The 13,805-nt window shown below is 53.3% G+C and overlaps 1 protein-coding gene across 1 annotated transcript in view; it reads right to left on the bottom strand.

The window, feature by feature from the left end:
* PADI1 (peptidyl arginine deiminase 1) overlaps nt 1-13,805 on the bottom strand; it is a 36,478-nt gene that overhangs the window by 10,726 nt on the left and 11,947 nt on the right. The window contains exons 2-11 of the mRNA XM_053576718.1: nt 11,188-11,368; nt 10,123-10,195; nt 9,437-9,498; nt 7,819-7,936; nt 7,588-7,713; nt 5,977-6,149; nt 5,705-5,808; nt 4,581-4,704; nt 4,093-4,200; nt 2,575-2,726 (exon numbers count right to left, since the gene is read on the bottom strand). Of these exons, the coding sequence (XP_053432693.1) occupies nt 2,575-2,726; nt 4,093-4,200; nt 4,581-4,704; nt 5,705-5,808; nt 5,977-6,149; nt 7,588-7,713; nt 7,819-7,936; nt 9,437-9,498; nt 10,123-10,195; nt 11,188-11,368 (1,221 nt within the window). The remainder of the gene's footprint in view (nt 1-2,574; nt 2,727-4,092; nt 4,201-4,580; nt 4,705-5,704; nt 5,809-5,976; nt 6,150-7,587; nt 7,714-7,818; nt 7,937-9,436; nt 9,499-10,122; nt 10,196-11,187; nt 11,369-13,805) is intronic.

Here is a 13,805-nt window from a genome sequence, read left to right as displayed (position 1 = left end):
ACTAGGCCACTAACTTGCTGTGTGGTCTCAGGCAAATAGGTGTCCCTCTCTGCACCTCAGGGTCACATCTGTCCACCAAGGGAACTTCTTTCTGTTTTTCGACACAACAGCCAACAGTATGGGACACAAACACACTGGAGATTCCTCCCTTTCCCATCTGGGGCCTTGCCTCGTGCCTGGGAGCACTCAGAACAGATCTTGAGCAGAGAGAAGGCTCCTGGCTGAGCTCACTGGCTGGTGAGGCTGGTGAGGGCAGGCAGGTAAGGATGTACATGTGTTGTGGCAAAGAGATGGGGGCAGGAGACTGGGTCAGAGAAAAAAGCAAAGTCCTTGGGGACTCCCTAAGAGCCCCTTCTCATTCTTGAGCCCCCATTCTGTGAGCTCTTTGCCCCTGAGACCAGGTCCCAAGGCCAATGGACAAAACGGCAGGAGGTTCCCCAAGCTGTTCCCCCACCTGAAGTGGTACCTCTTTGTGCCCAAGGTCTGGCCAGTCTACGCCTACCCTCTCCCCACCGCCTGTACAAGCTGCATGCCCTTTGAACCATCCTTTCTCCAGACTCCAGGCATTTCCCCCCGAGCTCCCTCTACCCAGAACTCTCCAGCTTGCTCTGCTCCTTTCTTTACCTACCCAAAGTCTGTTCATCCTTTACCACTACACATCAATGTCATTGCTGCCCCTAAGAAGCCTTACTTGACACCCCATGTTGGATTATATGTGATCTTGCCTCTGACCCCATTGGGTGCAATTGCTTGCTTGCCTGTCTCCCTCATTAAACTGTAAACTCTCAAGTGCTAGTTCCATGCTCATTTCTGTGTCCTCAGCACTAGGCCCCAGGCTGGCATGTAGGAAATCTATTAAAATATTTATTGAATTAGTAAATGAATGCATGAGCAGATGCACATAACTTCACTTTTCTGAGCCTCAGCTTCCTCCTGTATAAAACAGGAATAGTAACAGTCCTAACCTCTGAGTGTTGTTGGAAGAATTAAATGAGGTAACCCGGGTAAAGCACTATAGGCGTGGCACATAGTAGGTCAACAGTAAATTGTGTCCAGTGAATTTTAACCTGCTTCAAAGCTGGTGTCCAATGAATTTTAACCTGCTCCCACTACTGGGAGCACAGCTGAACAACAGTTAAGCATTCAGAAGGTGGTTTATATGAATTCTTTGCCACCAGCAATGCTGACTATATGGCTAGGACTGGGATTTTTATCAGGCCCATTTTACAAATGAGGAAACTGAGGTGTGGTGTATACAACAGTTTGTTCATGTAAAATACATCTGGTTTGTTCACTGATATATCATCAGTACCTTCAATATGCAATAAATCCTTTTAAATGAATTAATTGATCACCAACACTGGATAGGCGATAATACCAAAATCACATGGCTAGGAAGTGGCAGGGCCAGGCCTCCCACCCAGGTCCATCTGATTCCAAGGTCTTGCTCCTTCCTCATGGGCTCCTCCCACAGTCCCAGAAAGACTGGCCTGAAGCTTCAAGGCCCTTTAGCCCCCGGGGGTAATAGTGTATGGATACGAGTCACCAGCAGGGGGAGCACATTCCTCCCACCCTGACCTAAAGCAGCCCCTGGAACGCTGCCAGGGCACCCAGTTGTGCCTGGGTTGTGGCAGGAAGCCTCGCCTCCCCTGATGCAGAGCCCTGAGGCCACCACCCGTAAGGCTGTGTTCAACCGTGAGGCTGTGTGATCTCAGCCCTGCCCAACTCCTCTGGGCCAGACACCAGATGGGCTCCCAGGGCTTGGGGGCAAGTCAGGGCACACCTCAGCTCCATGCTAATCCTCCGCAAATGGAAAGATGACTTCCAGGCCTGTAGCAGGTATAAGCTCCAGACGGGAAGCAGGGGACCCCACTAGGATCCTACACTGCACGCCCCATTCCATGGATGCCTGCAGGCAGGATGTGGACCCATTCATCGGGATTCGGCGGGTACCATCACCTGTCTGAGCACTAAACCCTAAATATCTGGTTTCCTGCCCTGTCACAGCTGTCCGTGTTGGGACCCTCTGACTCACTTCTGTCACACAAGCATACTAGCCGAGCACTTGCTTACCTGTAGCCACCTGCCCTTGTCACTTGGTGACCTCTGGGCCCTTTTAAGCCATTGATAGGACAGCAATGATTCTGACTTCTCAGTGGGAGAAGCCAACAAGTCCATTCCCCCACCACTGGGTCCGATTGTCACTGTAGCACCTCCCCAGTTCCTCTGATTTTTCAAGAGAAGCCAGATCCAGAAATCTGGCTCTTTACATAAGGCCTCCTAACAAACACACACACCCGTACACAACCATATTAACCATATAAAATATTGGTGACTAATGAAGCTCATAAAATTAGAGACCACAGGTCACTAGTTCATGAGTTTCCTCCTAAGATTCTGTAACCTTCTGAATTTGAGATTCTTGGACTCCCGAGTGTCTGATTCTATGGCATGCAGGAAGCTAAGACCCCCTCTCAGACTGGGGGACCACATCCTTGGCGAGGGGACACTGCAGGTAGATACTGCCCTCAGCCCCCTGGGGCCCTCCGCCACCCTCCCACCCTGGCCTCTCACCTGGGGTAGCTGCCGCCGACTAGGATCCGGCCCAGGGGGTACTCTACACTGCCCACGGTGACAGGCGGGCTCACGTCCAGGTTGCCAAAAGAATCAAGACTGGAGGGGCCTGAGAACGGGATCTCCCGGGTTACATATCCAAAGTCAGGACCCTAGGGGAGAAGTAGCAAGAATGCCGCCCCAAGAAGGAGGGATCAGTTAGGACAGGAAGAGGCAGCTCTTGGAGTGGGGTGGGGGCAATGCTAGAGGATTCCCACTCCCGGTGCCTTGTGCCTGAAAAATCACCTCCATCCACGTTTTACAAATCCCTCCCCCCCTGCACTCCTGGCTCCAAGCACCATGCAATTAAAGTACAAGTCAACAACCCTCTTGGAAATCCCTAAATGTTTGGAAATTAAGCAGCACACATGTAAAAAACCCATAGCTCAAAGAAGAAATCAAACTGGAAATTAGACAATATTTTAAAGGGAAGGGTAACAGAAATATAACCATAATTGTAACTTCCATTTCAAGATGGAAAAAGAACAGTGAACTAAACCCAAAGAAAGAAGAAGAGAGATAATTCAGAGGAGAGGAGAAGACAGAGAAAAATCCCCTAGTGCCTACAGGTCATGTCTGGGGCCTGGGGTCAGGTGAGTCCCCCCACCTCAGCACAGTGGGTTGATGCACTCACCTGCAGGGTTCATTGTCACCTGGCCCTCCAGGCTGGGGTGAGTGTCTGAGCTCTGGGTACACACAGACTCTGGAACCTTCCCTGCACCCTGCCCTGTCCCAGTGGTGGGAGAGTGGGAACCAGCAAACGGGCAGAGACCATGCTCCTACCAGAAGCGCAGTGCAGCCTCATGCTTGAGGACAAGGGCTCTGGAGGCACTTTACTTTTGAACCTTGGTGCCACCATTAATTTGCAGCATAGCCTTGTGCAAGTTATTGAACACCCCCTGAGCCTCAGTTTCCTCCTCCATAAAGAGGAATAATAATAGCACTCAGCCATAGGTGTGCCCCATGGATTAAATGAGGTAACACATAGAAAGCTAGGGATGTACCTGGAACCCAATACATGGTGGCTGGTGCTGCTGCCGCCATCCTGTGCACAGGAGGTAGCAAAGTGCCCAACAGGTAGTAGGTGTTCAGAAAACACCTACTGTTTTCTGAAGTGAGAAAATTGGTATTGATGAATGGAAGTCCTGGCTCTTAAAAAGCCACAAGGGCTCACTAAGGATGCGTTCCCTACAAAATGTAGGCTGACCTCCCCAGGTCTGGCCACTGTGATGATTCCTCCTGGAGACCAGCCCCCTCTCTAGAACTTTGCTGCCCTGCCACCCCCAGAACAGGGGCAATCACAGCTTTTTCATGTCCTGCCCAAACAGCCCACTGACTCCCAGTTTGCTCATACTCCACCTCCTGGGTCCTTTTGCCCCATCTCTCACTCTGGGCCCTAAAGGACCAGATGTTGATGAGACTTCATGGAGGCTCAGGGAGGAACCACCCAGGCTTTCCCCACTCCACCTTTGTCCGTACCAGGATCTTCTTATGGGAGTAATCCCTCAGGCCTCGGTTTCGGGGGGAATCAAAGACCACGGGGAAGGATTTGTGAGGGGCCTCAATGTAGCCAAACTCTATCTCATCCTGGGAGGAGAGAAAAGAAAAAGCCACTTTGACTTCTTCGGGGTGGTTTTCGAAGCAGGGTGATTCTCTCTGGGCCTGGGGCAGGGCCGGGCAGGGCAAGGCGGGGCAGCAGATCCTCCCCAAGACCTGGGGGTGGGCAGAGGTAGAGGTGAGGCCTCTTGGGACCTCAACCAAGAAGGACTCTGGTCTGGGTTTGGTGGGAAACAGCAGAAGCTGGGGCTGATGAAAACAGCAGGGAAGCCTCCCCCAAGGGTCCTGGCCCCCAGGCTGTCCCAGGTCCTCCAGGGAGACTGAGGCCAGCAGGGGGCTTTCCCCAAGCCCAGCTGAAGGCTTCCCAGATCATCCCCAACACTTTCCTTGGAGTCTGTTTCTTCACCCACCTGGATCCAGCGGTCATTTCGATTTTCAATCCGAGGGCAGATGATCAGCTTGCAGTTGGCTTTCAATGACAGGTAAGACATGTCATCCAGAAATTTATCATTTGGGCCATGATCATCTGTCACACTGTAAAAGACAGGGAGAGGGGCGCATACTAATGACCCCTGACTGTGGCTAAAGCAGAAGGTGAGGGGAACCTTGATTCACCCTGTGCTAGGATCGTGGGGTGCAGGGGTTCAAATATAGTTCATGCCCTAGAGAAGCCCACGGACTGATGGGGGAGATAAATAACATCCCCAGATCACATCAGCTGATAGGTACGAGGTGAGGGGTAAACAAAGGCTGTGGAGCCCAGGGGCAAGGCACCCAACCCAGCACGGGTAGTCTGAGAGTTAGCCACAGTGGTGACCTGGGGCTGAATCTTACTGTAGTGGTGAGGGGCAAAGGACCCCATCTACCCCTGTGCCACACAACTGCCTAAGGGTCAGGGTGGGGTTAGCAAGCAAACAGAGGAAGGGATTCCTGCACACACCTAGACCCAGGTAAACAAAGCAAACCTGTTTGACTACTCCCTTCCCAGCCTTCTGACTTATGTCCAGCTCAACTGCGGCCCTTTCCAATGGTCTGACCTCTGACGCAGAGACCTGGTGGGGCTTTGCCAATTGAGACTCACCCTTACACCAAGGGGTATGACCAAGATTCTGAGATTTGGCAGAAGGACCAGGGCCCCAGGCTGGGCCAGGCTCACAGTGAACCCCAGAAGTGGGATTCCTACATCCTCACTGGGCACCAGATAGTACCCATGTCAGAGTCAAGCCGGGTCTCCTGTGGCCACTGACAGCCTGAACAGGGCACGGCCCAGACTAAATCCAAGGTGTTCCAGGGCTGTTGCAGCAGGACAGGGCAGGAGCAGGCAGCAATGCTGGAGTTTGAGCCAGTGACCTTGGAGGAACCTTAGCTGCTCAGGGCAGGATGGGACCAACCACCTGCTGCACCTAGCTCTGCCCCTGGGATGTCCTCAAATAATCTGTTGGTCTGAGCAAGAGGCCAAGGTCAGCTCAACATCCTGCCCCTACCTCTACAAGTCCAGAGCTTCAGGGAGGGCTGCAGGAGGCTGGGGCCTCACCTGCACACATACAGTTCCTTGGGGGGCTGGGTGTTGGGGGTCATGATCCAGGGGGCCATGCGGAAGGCCACGGTGTCTGTGAAGAGGGTCACTTCAGGCAGAGTCTGAGGGGACAATGAGGACTCAGTGGGCCATGCAGGGACCTCTATCCAGCCCAAGCCCCATCAGACCTCAAGATTTCCCAGCCCTCAGCTACCCAGCCCTGGAGCCTCCAAGCTGGTTCCCCCCCAAACCCCTCAGCCCTCATGCAACACCCCCAGTGTTATACATACCCCTGTGTCCACCAGGCTGACGCTGAGGGAAACCAGCCCCGAGAAATCGGCATCAGGGAAGGCAAGCCCTTCCACATAGAATCTGATCTCTCGTTCCCCCAGCTGCCGCTCAACTTTGTAAGACAGGTGATGGGGTCCCAGAACCTGCTTGTAGTCCAAGAGGGAATTCCCACCTAGGGAGAACCAGAGTCAGGGGCCAGTGCTGGCACAGGAGTCTGGGGGCAGAGCCACCTTTGTGTTTAGATCTACTTGGGTTCCTCTCCAACTCTATCACATGCAAGCTGTGTGACCTTGGCTCAATGACTCAACTTCTCTGAGCCTCAGTTCCTCATCTGTAAAATGAGCTAACATTACAATTCCCATGAGGCCAATATGAACTTTAAACCAGATAAAGAGATAAAACCACTTGGCACAAAAGGTGAAAATAACCCAAATATCCATCCATAGATAAATGGATAAACAAAACATGGTATGTCCCTAAGATGGAATTTTTTTTTTTTTGAGACGGCGGAGTCTTACTCTGTGACCTTGGGTAGAGTGCCATGACATCATCATAGCTCAGAGCGACCTCAGACTCATAGTCTCAAGCGATCCTCTTGCCTCAGTTTTTCTATTTTTAGTAGAAATGGGGTCTCACTCTTGCTCGGGCTGGTCTCAAAATCCTGAGCTCAATCCACCTGCCTCAGCCTCCCAGAGTGCTAGGATGGCAGGCGTGAGCCGCCATGCCTGCCAAGGATGGGGTATTATTCATCCCTAAAAGTGATGAAGTATTGATTCATGCTGCACCACGGTTGAAGCTTGAAGACATTATTCTAACTGAACAAAGCCAGATGCGAAAGGCCGCATCCTGTATGATTGTATTTACAGGAAATAACCTGAATAGGCGAATCCGTAAAGTCAGAAGCAGATTAGTGGTCGCGCACAGCAGAAGCTGCCGATTGTATTACACTCATGTTTTCCAGCTGGGCCCTCTGCCTAACCTTCCACCACTGGTGCGTGCAAAGGCACATTCTGGCTCCTGCCCGGCTCATTCAGCCTGAACAACGAGTTCTGGGTCAATTTGAAGGAAGCAGGTGAAGGGGAAGTAGGAAAGGACAGGAGAGGCCTGTTGCTGTTTTTGAAAACAAGTAAAGGCACTTCTGGATTAAGGGTTGGTATATTTTTTAAAGCCATGAACTTTGATTAATAAAAACTAGTGGAGCAGCCGGGTTCCGGGAGCAGGACCTGGTCTCAGCCTCACTGGTTCTGTGAGAACCTGGGACAGAGCTTGGCGTACAGCTGGTGTACAGTTCTGTCCACGCTGACGGAGCAGATGATGGGACAGGGCCTGGAGGGAGTGGAAGGAGAAGTGGCCTCGGTGGCCAGGACACCTGGGTTGGAATGCCGACCCGGCCTCCACTGATTGTGTGATGGTGCATTCATGCGCCTGTGACTCAGTTTTCCTTTCTGTAAAATGGAACAAGCTGTCCAACCTCCTTCCTGGGTACTATGTTGTGCTGTTTGTAAGTAGTAGTGAGAGTTAGGAAAAGGTGATGGAGAAAAGAGAGAGATGGGTATGGAGAGGAAGGAAACAGATGGAGCAAGGGGGAGAGGCCCCAGCACACCACTTACCCCGAGCACAGAAGACTCCCACTCTTCTGGAGTCAGACATGGGCACGTTCAAGACCAGCTTGTGGCTGTTGAAGATCTCGTCCGGGCCGTCACAGCTCAGCACCATTGGGGACATGTCCAGCAGGTCTGGGGAGGGTGGCCCCCTTGAGACTCCCTCCCCCCACCCTGACAGCAGGATGCCCTCCCACCCTCCATTCCCCATTCCCCTGGGCAATGCGTTGCTTCACTCACCATCCAGGGTCATCAGCTGGCTGTTGGCAAGGTCAGGCTCACTAGATTTGTCACTGTCCCGGTCACAATTCACCAGCAAGATAGCCCCATAGCCCTTAGGGCCCCAGCGCCAGGTTTTCTGTGGTAAAACAAGAAGCCTGGAGGTCAGTGGCCCCCGGAAGGGTCTCTGGATGTGACCAGGGCTGGCTGCTTTGTTAGCTTGTAGACTTTTATATTCTGGGCTCACTTAATGATTTCAAGAGGGATCACAGATGTGAGGGTCTAAGTAAGGCTCTAGACCAGTGGTTCTCAACCTGTGGGTCGCGACCCCTTTGTCACAATGAAAATACATCCTGCATATCAGATATTTACATTACGATTCATAACAGTAGCAAAATTACAGTTATGAAGTAGCAACAAAAATAATTTTATGGTTGGGGGTCACCACGACATGCGGAACTGTACTAAAGGGTCGCAGCATTAGGAAGGTTGAGAACCACTACTCTAGACCCAAAGCCACCCCATCCTTGTTCAGTGACAGGCTGCACCACCATATACGGCAACTTGGCAGCTCTACCCAGCGTCACACTGGAGGGAGCAGGGTGTTGTTGCTACATATAGATACGGCCCTTGAGAGATGGCTGAGCTTTAGCTCTGCCCGGGATGAGGAGGGGAGGATCTGGGGGCCTGGTGCAGGGTGACATCTACCAAAGATCCTCCCCCCAGGCCAGCACTCTCCTGGGACCTGATGTTTCCAATGCCCACTCAAGGTTCTGCAGGCCCTGCAAGCTGGGGTCCAAGCTGAGGCAGGAAAGACAGCTAGAGCCTCTGTGGTCACCACTCTCCCGGTCATGCCTCCACTACAGCAGCACCACACGCAGAGGCGGAGCTCACTGTTTCCATTTCACAGAAGAGGGAAGGGAGGCTCTGTGAGGTAAGCCCCAAGATGCATACTTGGCCTTTGGGACTGCACAGGGCCACTGCTAGCCTATATGACACTTTTGTCCATCCCTGTGGGTAGATGTCACCCTGCACCAGGCCCCCAGACATGGTTTGTATCAGAGCTGCCAACTTGACCAAGCACCCTTGTGCAGTAAACAACCTGGACACCTTTCCGTGGCAGCCGTGCCCCACCTTGTCACAAAGCCCTGTGTCCCCAGGCCACCTCCCTAGTGGCTTTCCCTGAAAATTGTATCTCTTCCCTTCCCAGGAAAGCTTCCAGATGCTTCCTTTGAGTTCTTCAGGGTTTAACTATAGCTTCCTCTATCAGAATTCGGCTTCTCTTTGCCTTCATTCAGTCACTCAACAACCTTTTATGAAATACCCACTGTGTTTAGATGCCTAAATATAGGCATCAAAACAGAGAAAGAAAAGGACCAATGCCAATTCCAAGGTAGCATAAGAGAGACCTAGAGAGGGCGAGCTGTTTGCAAGCCGTCACACAGCATGTTGGTCACATGGCGTAAGTTAATACTCATTTGTGCCAATTTGGCCACCCGTTGGATGGGTTCCCTACACTGTCGGGCACCAGAGGCCCTGGGATCCAACACCATTCTAGAGAGAAGGCCCACTCCACCCCAGGAAACCTCTACATGTGTCTGTCAACCCTGCAGTCTTGGGGTAGCGAGGAGGGTCTCACCTTGTCCCCTCGGCTTCTCTTCACAGTACCTGTGCGGCCCGTGTCGACATCCAGGGAAACATCTGCAAAGGGATGGAGAGGGGCTGCCGGGGCTTCTCCAGCCCCGTCTTCATGCCCATAATGTCCAGGCCAGCCAAGCTTTACCCCCTCCCCAGCCCACAAGGACCAGGGCACCCCGCCCTGGGGTCCCTGCCCAACCCTTAGGAGGCCTTGTGGATGACCTGTAATGTAGTTCTGAGTAAGGGTGACATTTGTGACTCTGGGAACTGAAGGGACCCGAGTTTTTGGCTCCTGAATGACTTGCATGTCTGAGCATGGTCATCTGCTACCCTTAGTGGCCTTAGGGTTCTAGATCATGAGCTGGTGACCCTTAACTGGCAGCTGGGGATGAGCCTTGAGGTCCTAGGGGCTTCACTGGGCTCTGGCTGAAGGGACACCTGTCTCTCCACAATACACAGGGGACTCCAGATGGAGGAGGTCTATAGTGGGTCCAGCTCTTGGCCCCTGGGCAGTGAAGTTTCTAGATCCTAGTGGCCCTGGGCATTGCTACGTCTCAAGCCCTATGGTTCCCTTGATGGGGGAGGAAGCTGTCCATAGTCCTTCTACTCCAAGTGATCAGCCAACACCCTCAAACAGCCAACCTGAGGGGCAAGGGGACCTCAGACAGCCAGGGAGGTGGCACTTACCGACACCAGTGAGGTAGAGCACACTGTGGCCCAGGGCATCACCCTCGGGCTCCCTGAAGTAGTAGACCTTCACCTGTGGGAACACACAGCCACCCCCTGCAGAGATGGAGATGGCAGGGGAAACGGGGACACATCCCGACAGCCCTGCTTAGAGGCAGGGGGACACAGAGACCCCCAGGTGCTCCCCAATGCTGAGCTCTGGGCTCAGACTTGGAGCAGCTTCTGTAGCTAGAAGCTCTGGGTGTCCCGCTGGGGAGAGGAGGGAGGGGAGCTGGCAGGGGTGCGGCAGCACCCAGCTGACTTAGACACGTCAGTCAACACCTCCAAGCTTCCAGTTCCACATCTATAAAATGGGAATGACAACCCCTGCCCCCTTGCCACCGCTGGTGGTCTCCGAGCCTTTAGTGGCACAGCACAGCACCCACACCAAGCGTTCCACCCGGGTTGTCCCAGTGACCCTGTAGACGGGGGACCCACCCGGGCTCCCTGTAGTCCTGCAGCTAGCTCACCGGGGAGGCAGGACCTGAGCCCCTTTCCCCTGTGGGGGGCAGGCCAGCCAGTCCGCCAGTCTCTGTGTGTGGTAGGTGCCTGGGGCTGGGGTGAGGGAGGAAGGTGTCACTTGCTTTCAGGGCAGGCAATGACAGGGAAGGCTTGCTCAGGCACGGGAGATTCGCACACCTGGCGGCAGGTAGGTAGCATGTGTGCACACAGGGAGTTGCTGTGGGCCCCGCCTACTCCGGGAGTGTGGGGTGCCTTGTGGGGTCTGCGTGGAGGTTGAACACAGGGACCAATGGAGCGTGTTTGTGAATTTGAGGGGTGACCAGTGAGCTCACGTGTTGAGAGTACTCATTCACACGTACATGTGTGCCATGCTGGGGCGTGCAGGTGGTTTGTGTGTTTGGGGCTTCGGGGTTGTATCAGGAAATGTCGTGTGGCTGTAGATGTGAGAAGCTTGTGGGGTCTGGTTCAGTGAGGGTGCTTTGCAAATGAGAACAGACCATGGGGGGCTTTTACCTTGGCTGGGGGGAAGATCCAACTCCATACTGCAAGGAATTGGCCTCTTACCTTGAGGTCCTTTAAATCCTTACTGGCTGCGTCCACAGATACGACCACATCCAATTTGGCATCCAGGAGGCGGCGGGCCTTGCCTATGGGCTCTGTCTCTCGTGTGGTATGGTAGACCACAAAGACCTCCACCCCGGAGCTCCCAGAGACCCTGAAGGTCTTGGCACCCTTGGGCACATCGCTGGCAGAGAAGGGAGAGAGGAAGAAACCCAGGTGCTCAGGAGAGGGGTCACCATGGGGAGGGAAGCGGGGGGGCAGTGGCACTGGCCAGGAGGCCAACCTGGGTGAGGTTCAGGCAGCCAGGGCATAGATGGTAAACCTGTGGTCACCCCCACCCTATGCCTGAGTCTTCCCCGTCTAACACTTCAAAATCCTCCAGTTCAACAGGAAATCCATTTGACCAACCACCTCTCACCACCTCCACCATGGCCAAGGTTTAAGCTACCATCATTGCACACCCAGACTGCTGAGCACCTTCTTTGCTGGTCTCTCTGGTCCCGCTTGTGGCCCCACCCTCATCTGTTCTACATAGAGCAAAGTGTGCTGTCTCTTTGCTCAACAGCTGTGGTTTCCATTAAACTCAGTAAATGGGGTGGCGCCTGTGGCTCAGTGAGTAGGGCACCAGCCCCATATACCGAGGGTGGCAAGTTCGAACCCAGGCCCCGCTAAACTGCAACAACAACAACAAAAAATAGCTGGACGTTGTGGCAGACGCCTATGGTCCCAGCTAACTTGGGAGGTGGAGGCAAGAGAATCACCTAAGCCCAAGAGCTGGAGGTTGCTGTGAGCTGTAACACTACGGCACTCTACCAAGAACGACAATGTGAGACTCTGTCTCTAAAAAAAAAACAAACAAAAAAACTCAGTAAATGGCAAAGTCCTCACAACAGCATACGAGGCCCCTCCCCACCTACCCCCACCACCTCCCTGACCTCTGCGCTTTTCTCCAGCCCCACATCAGCCTTCCTCCTGTGCCACAAAGACGCCAGGCTGCCCTGCCTTGGGGCCTTTGCACTGGCTGCTCCCTATGCCTAGAATGTTCCTCCTGGTTACCCACAAGGCTCACTTCCTTGGCCCTGCTGGGTCTCTGCCTAATGGTCGCCTTCTTGGTGAGCCCCCACCCCTCCACGTGATGAGGCACCTTGCCATCTTCTCCCCATCTGGCCACAAGGATGGCATGGCAGCACCCTGGGCCTTCAGCCCTGTCGCCTCTCTTCTAATGACCCTGCTCCCCACCTGGCCTGAGCCCCTTTGTCCCATGGACAGACCCTCTACAATGTCATTACCAAGAACGGCACCAACTACAAGCAACCCTGTGAGCACCCCACTCAGATGCCACCTCCTGACATTCCAGCTCACTCCTAACATGCCAACACCACCAGGACCTCAGCCCCACTGTGATCCTTGACCCTTGAAGGTGGAGCCCTCTCTGCCCACCTCTCCCTGTCCCTTGACCCCCACGTTCTCTTTGCTGCTTTAGATCCCACCATCTCCTCACGGAGGTTTCTCCCTTACTCCACTCTCTTTTGCCTAGCAGCGCCCCAGCCATCATCAAACGCACACCCCACCTAAGCCCCTGCACTGCACAGCTGACCATGGCTCACTTAGACTCACGACCACTGATCCCAACACCACACGGCAGCCCTACAACATTTTTCAAGCTTCTTTTCACTTGCAGTGTCCTAGACCTGCGGCCCTTGCAGAGCCCAGGCTGCGGACCAGCACTAGTCTGTGGCCCATGAGGGAGCAGGCCACACAGCAGGAGGTGAGTGGTGGGCGAGTGAGCAAAGCTTTAGCTGTATTTACGGCCACTCCCCATCGCTTCCATCACCGCCTGAGCTCCAAATCCGCGCACATCAGCTGCAGCATTAGATCTGGGCAGTAGATTGTCATCGGAGCGTACTGTAAACTACTCACACGAGGCATCTAGGTTGTACTCTCCTTATGAGAATCTAATGCCTGATGCTCTGAGGTGGAGCTGAGATGGTGATGGGAGCGCTGGGGAGCAGCTGCAAGTACAGATAATCATTAGCAGAGAGGGGTGGCTGCCCAGGGATCATGATGAATCAATAGTTTACAGACTCTTTTCAAAATTCCATCAGGCAGTGGCAAGTGACAATTAAGCTGCATCTGGTGTCAGCCTTCCTAGTGGCAATAGAATTGATGTACATTAGTTGTACAGCCGCATCAGGTGTCAGGCTTTAAATCAACATCTGACACTTATTTTAGTCGGCACGTGGTCCGCCCATTATTTTATTTGCCAATTCTGTCCTCACCTCCTTCCCATGCTGTACAGCTGTCTCAGTCACTGTTTTGGTAATCCCGCAAGCTACCCAAACAAAAACAAATAAAAGCCAAATATCACTGGACAGCTTCTTCAAAAAGGGAGAAATACCCCATTGATAAGGCAGCAGAAGATGCTAAGACTGCCAAGAAAATGAAAGCTGCGTTTGAAAGAAAACACCAAGAATCTTACTTACATTACAGGCTCGGTGCAACAGGGATGCTCTCCAAGCCCACTTTGCATAATACGTGGTGACCAGTTCCAGCAAAGCCATGAAATCTTCAACACTGTTTTGCCCCATGGAGACCAAACGTGCTGCATTATAAGACAAGCC

This window comes from Nycticebus coucang, chromosome 22 (genome assembly GCF_027406575.1).
Source record: "Nycticebus coucang isolate mNycCou1 chromosome 22, mNycCou1.pri, whole genome shotgun sequence".
In the NCBI taxonomy this organism is placed as follows: Eukaryota; Metazoa; Chordata; class Mammalia; order Primates; family Lorisidae; genus Nycticebus; species Nycticebus coucang.
This window is presented reverse-complemented; position numbering and strand designations above follow the sequence as displayed.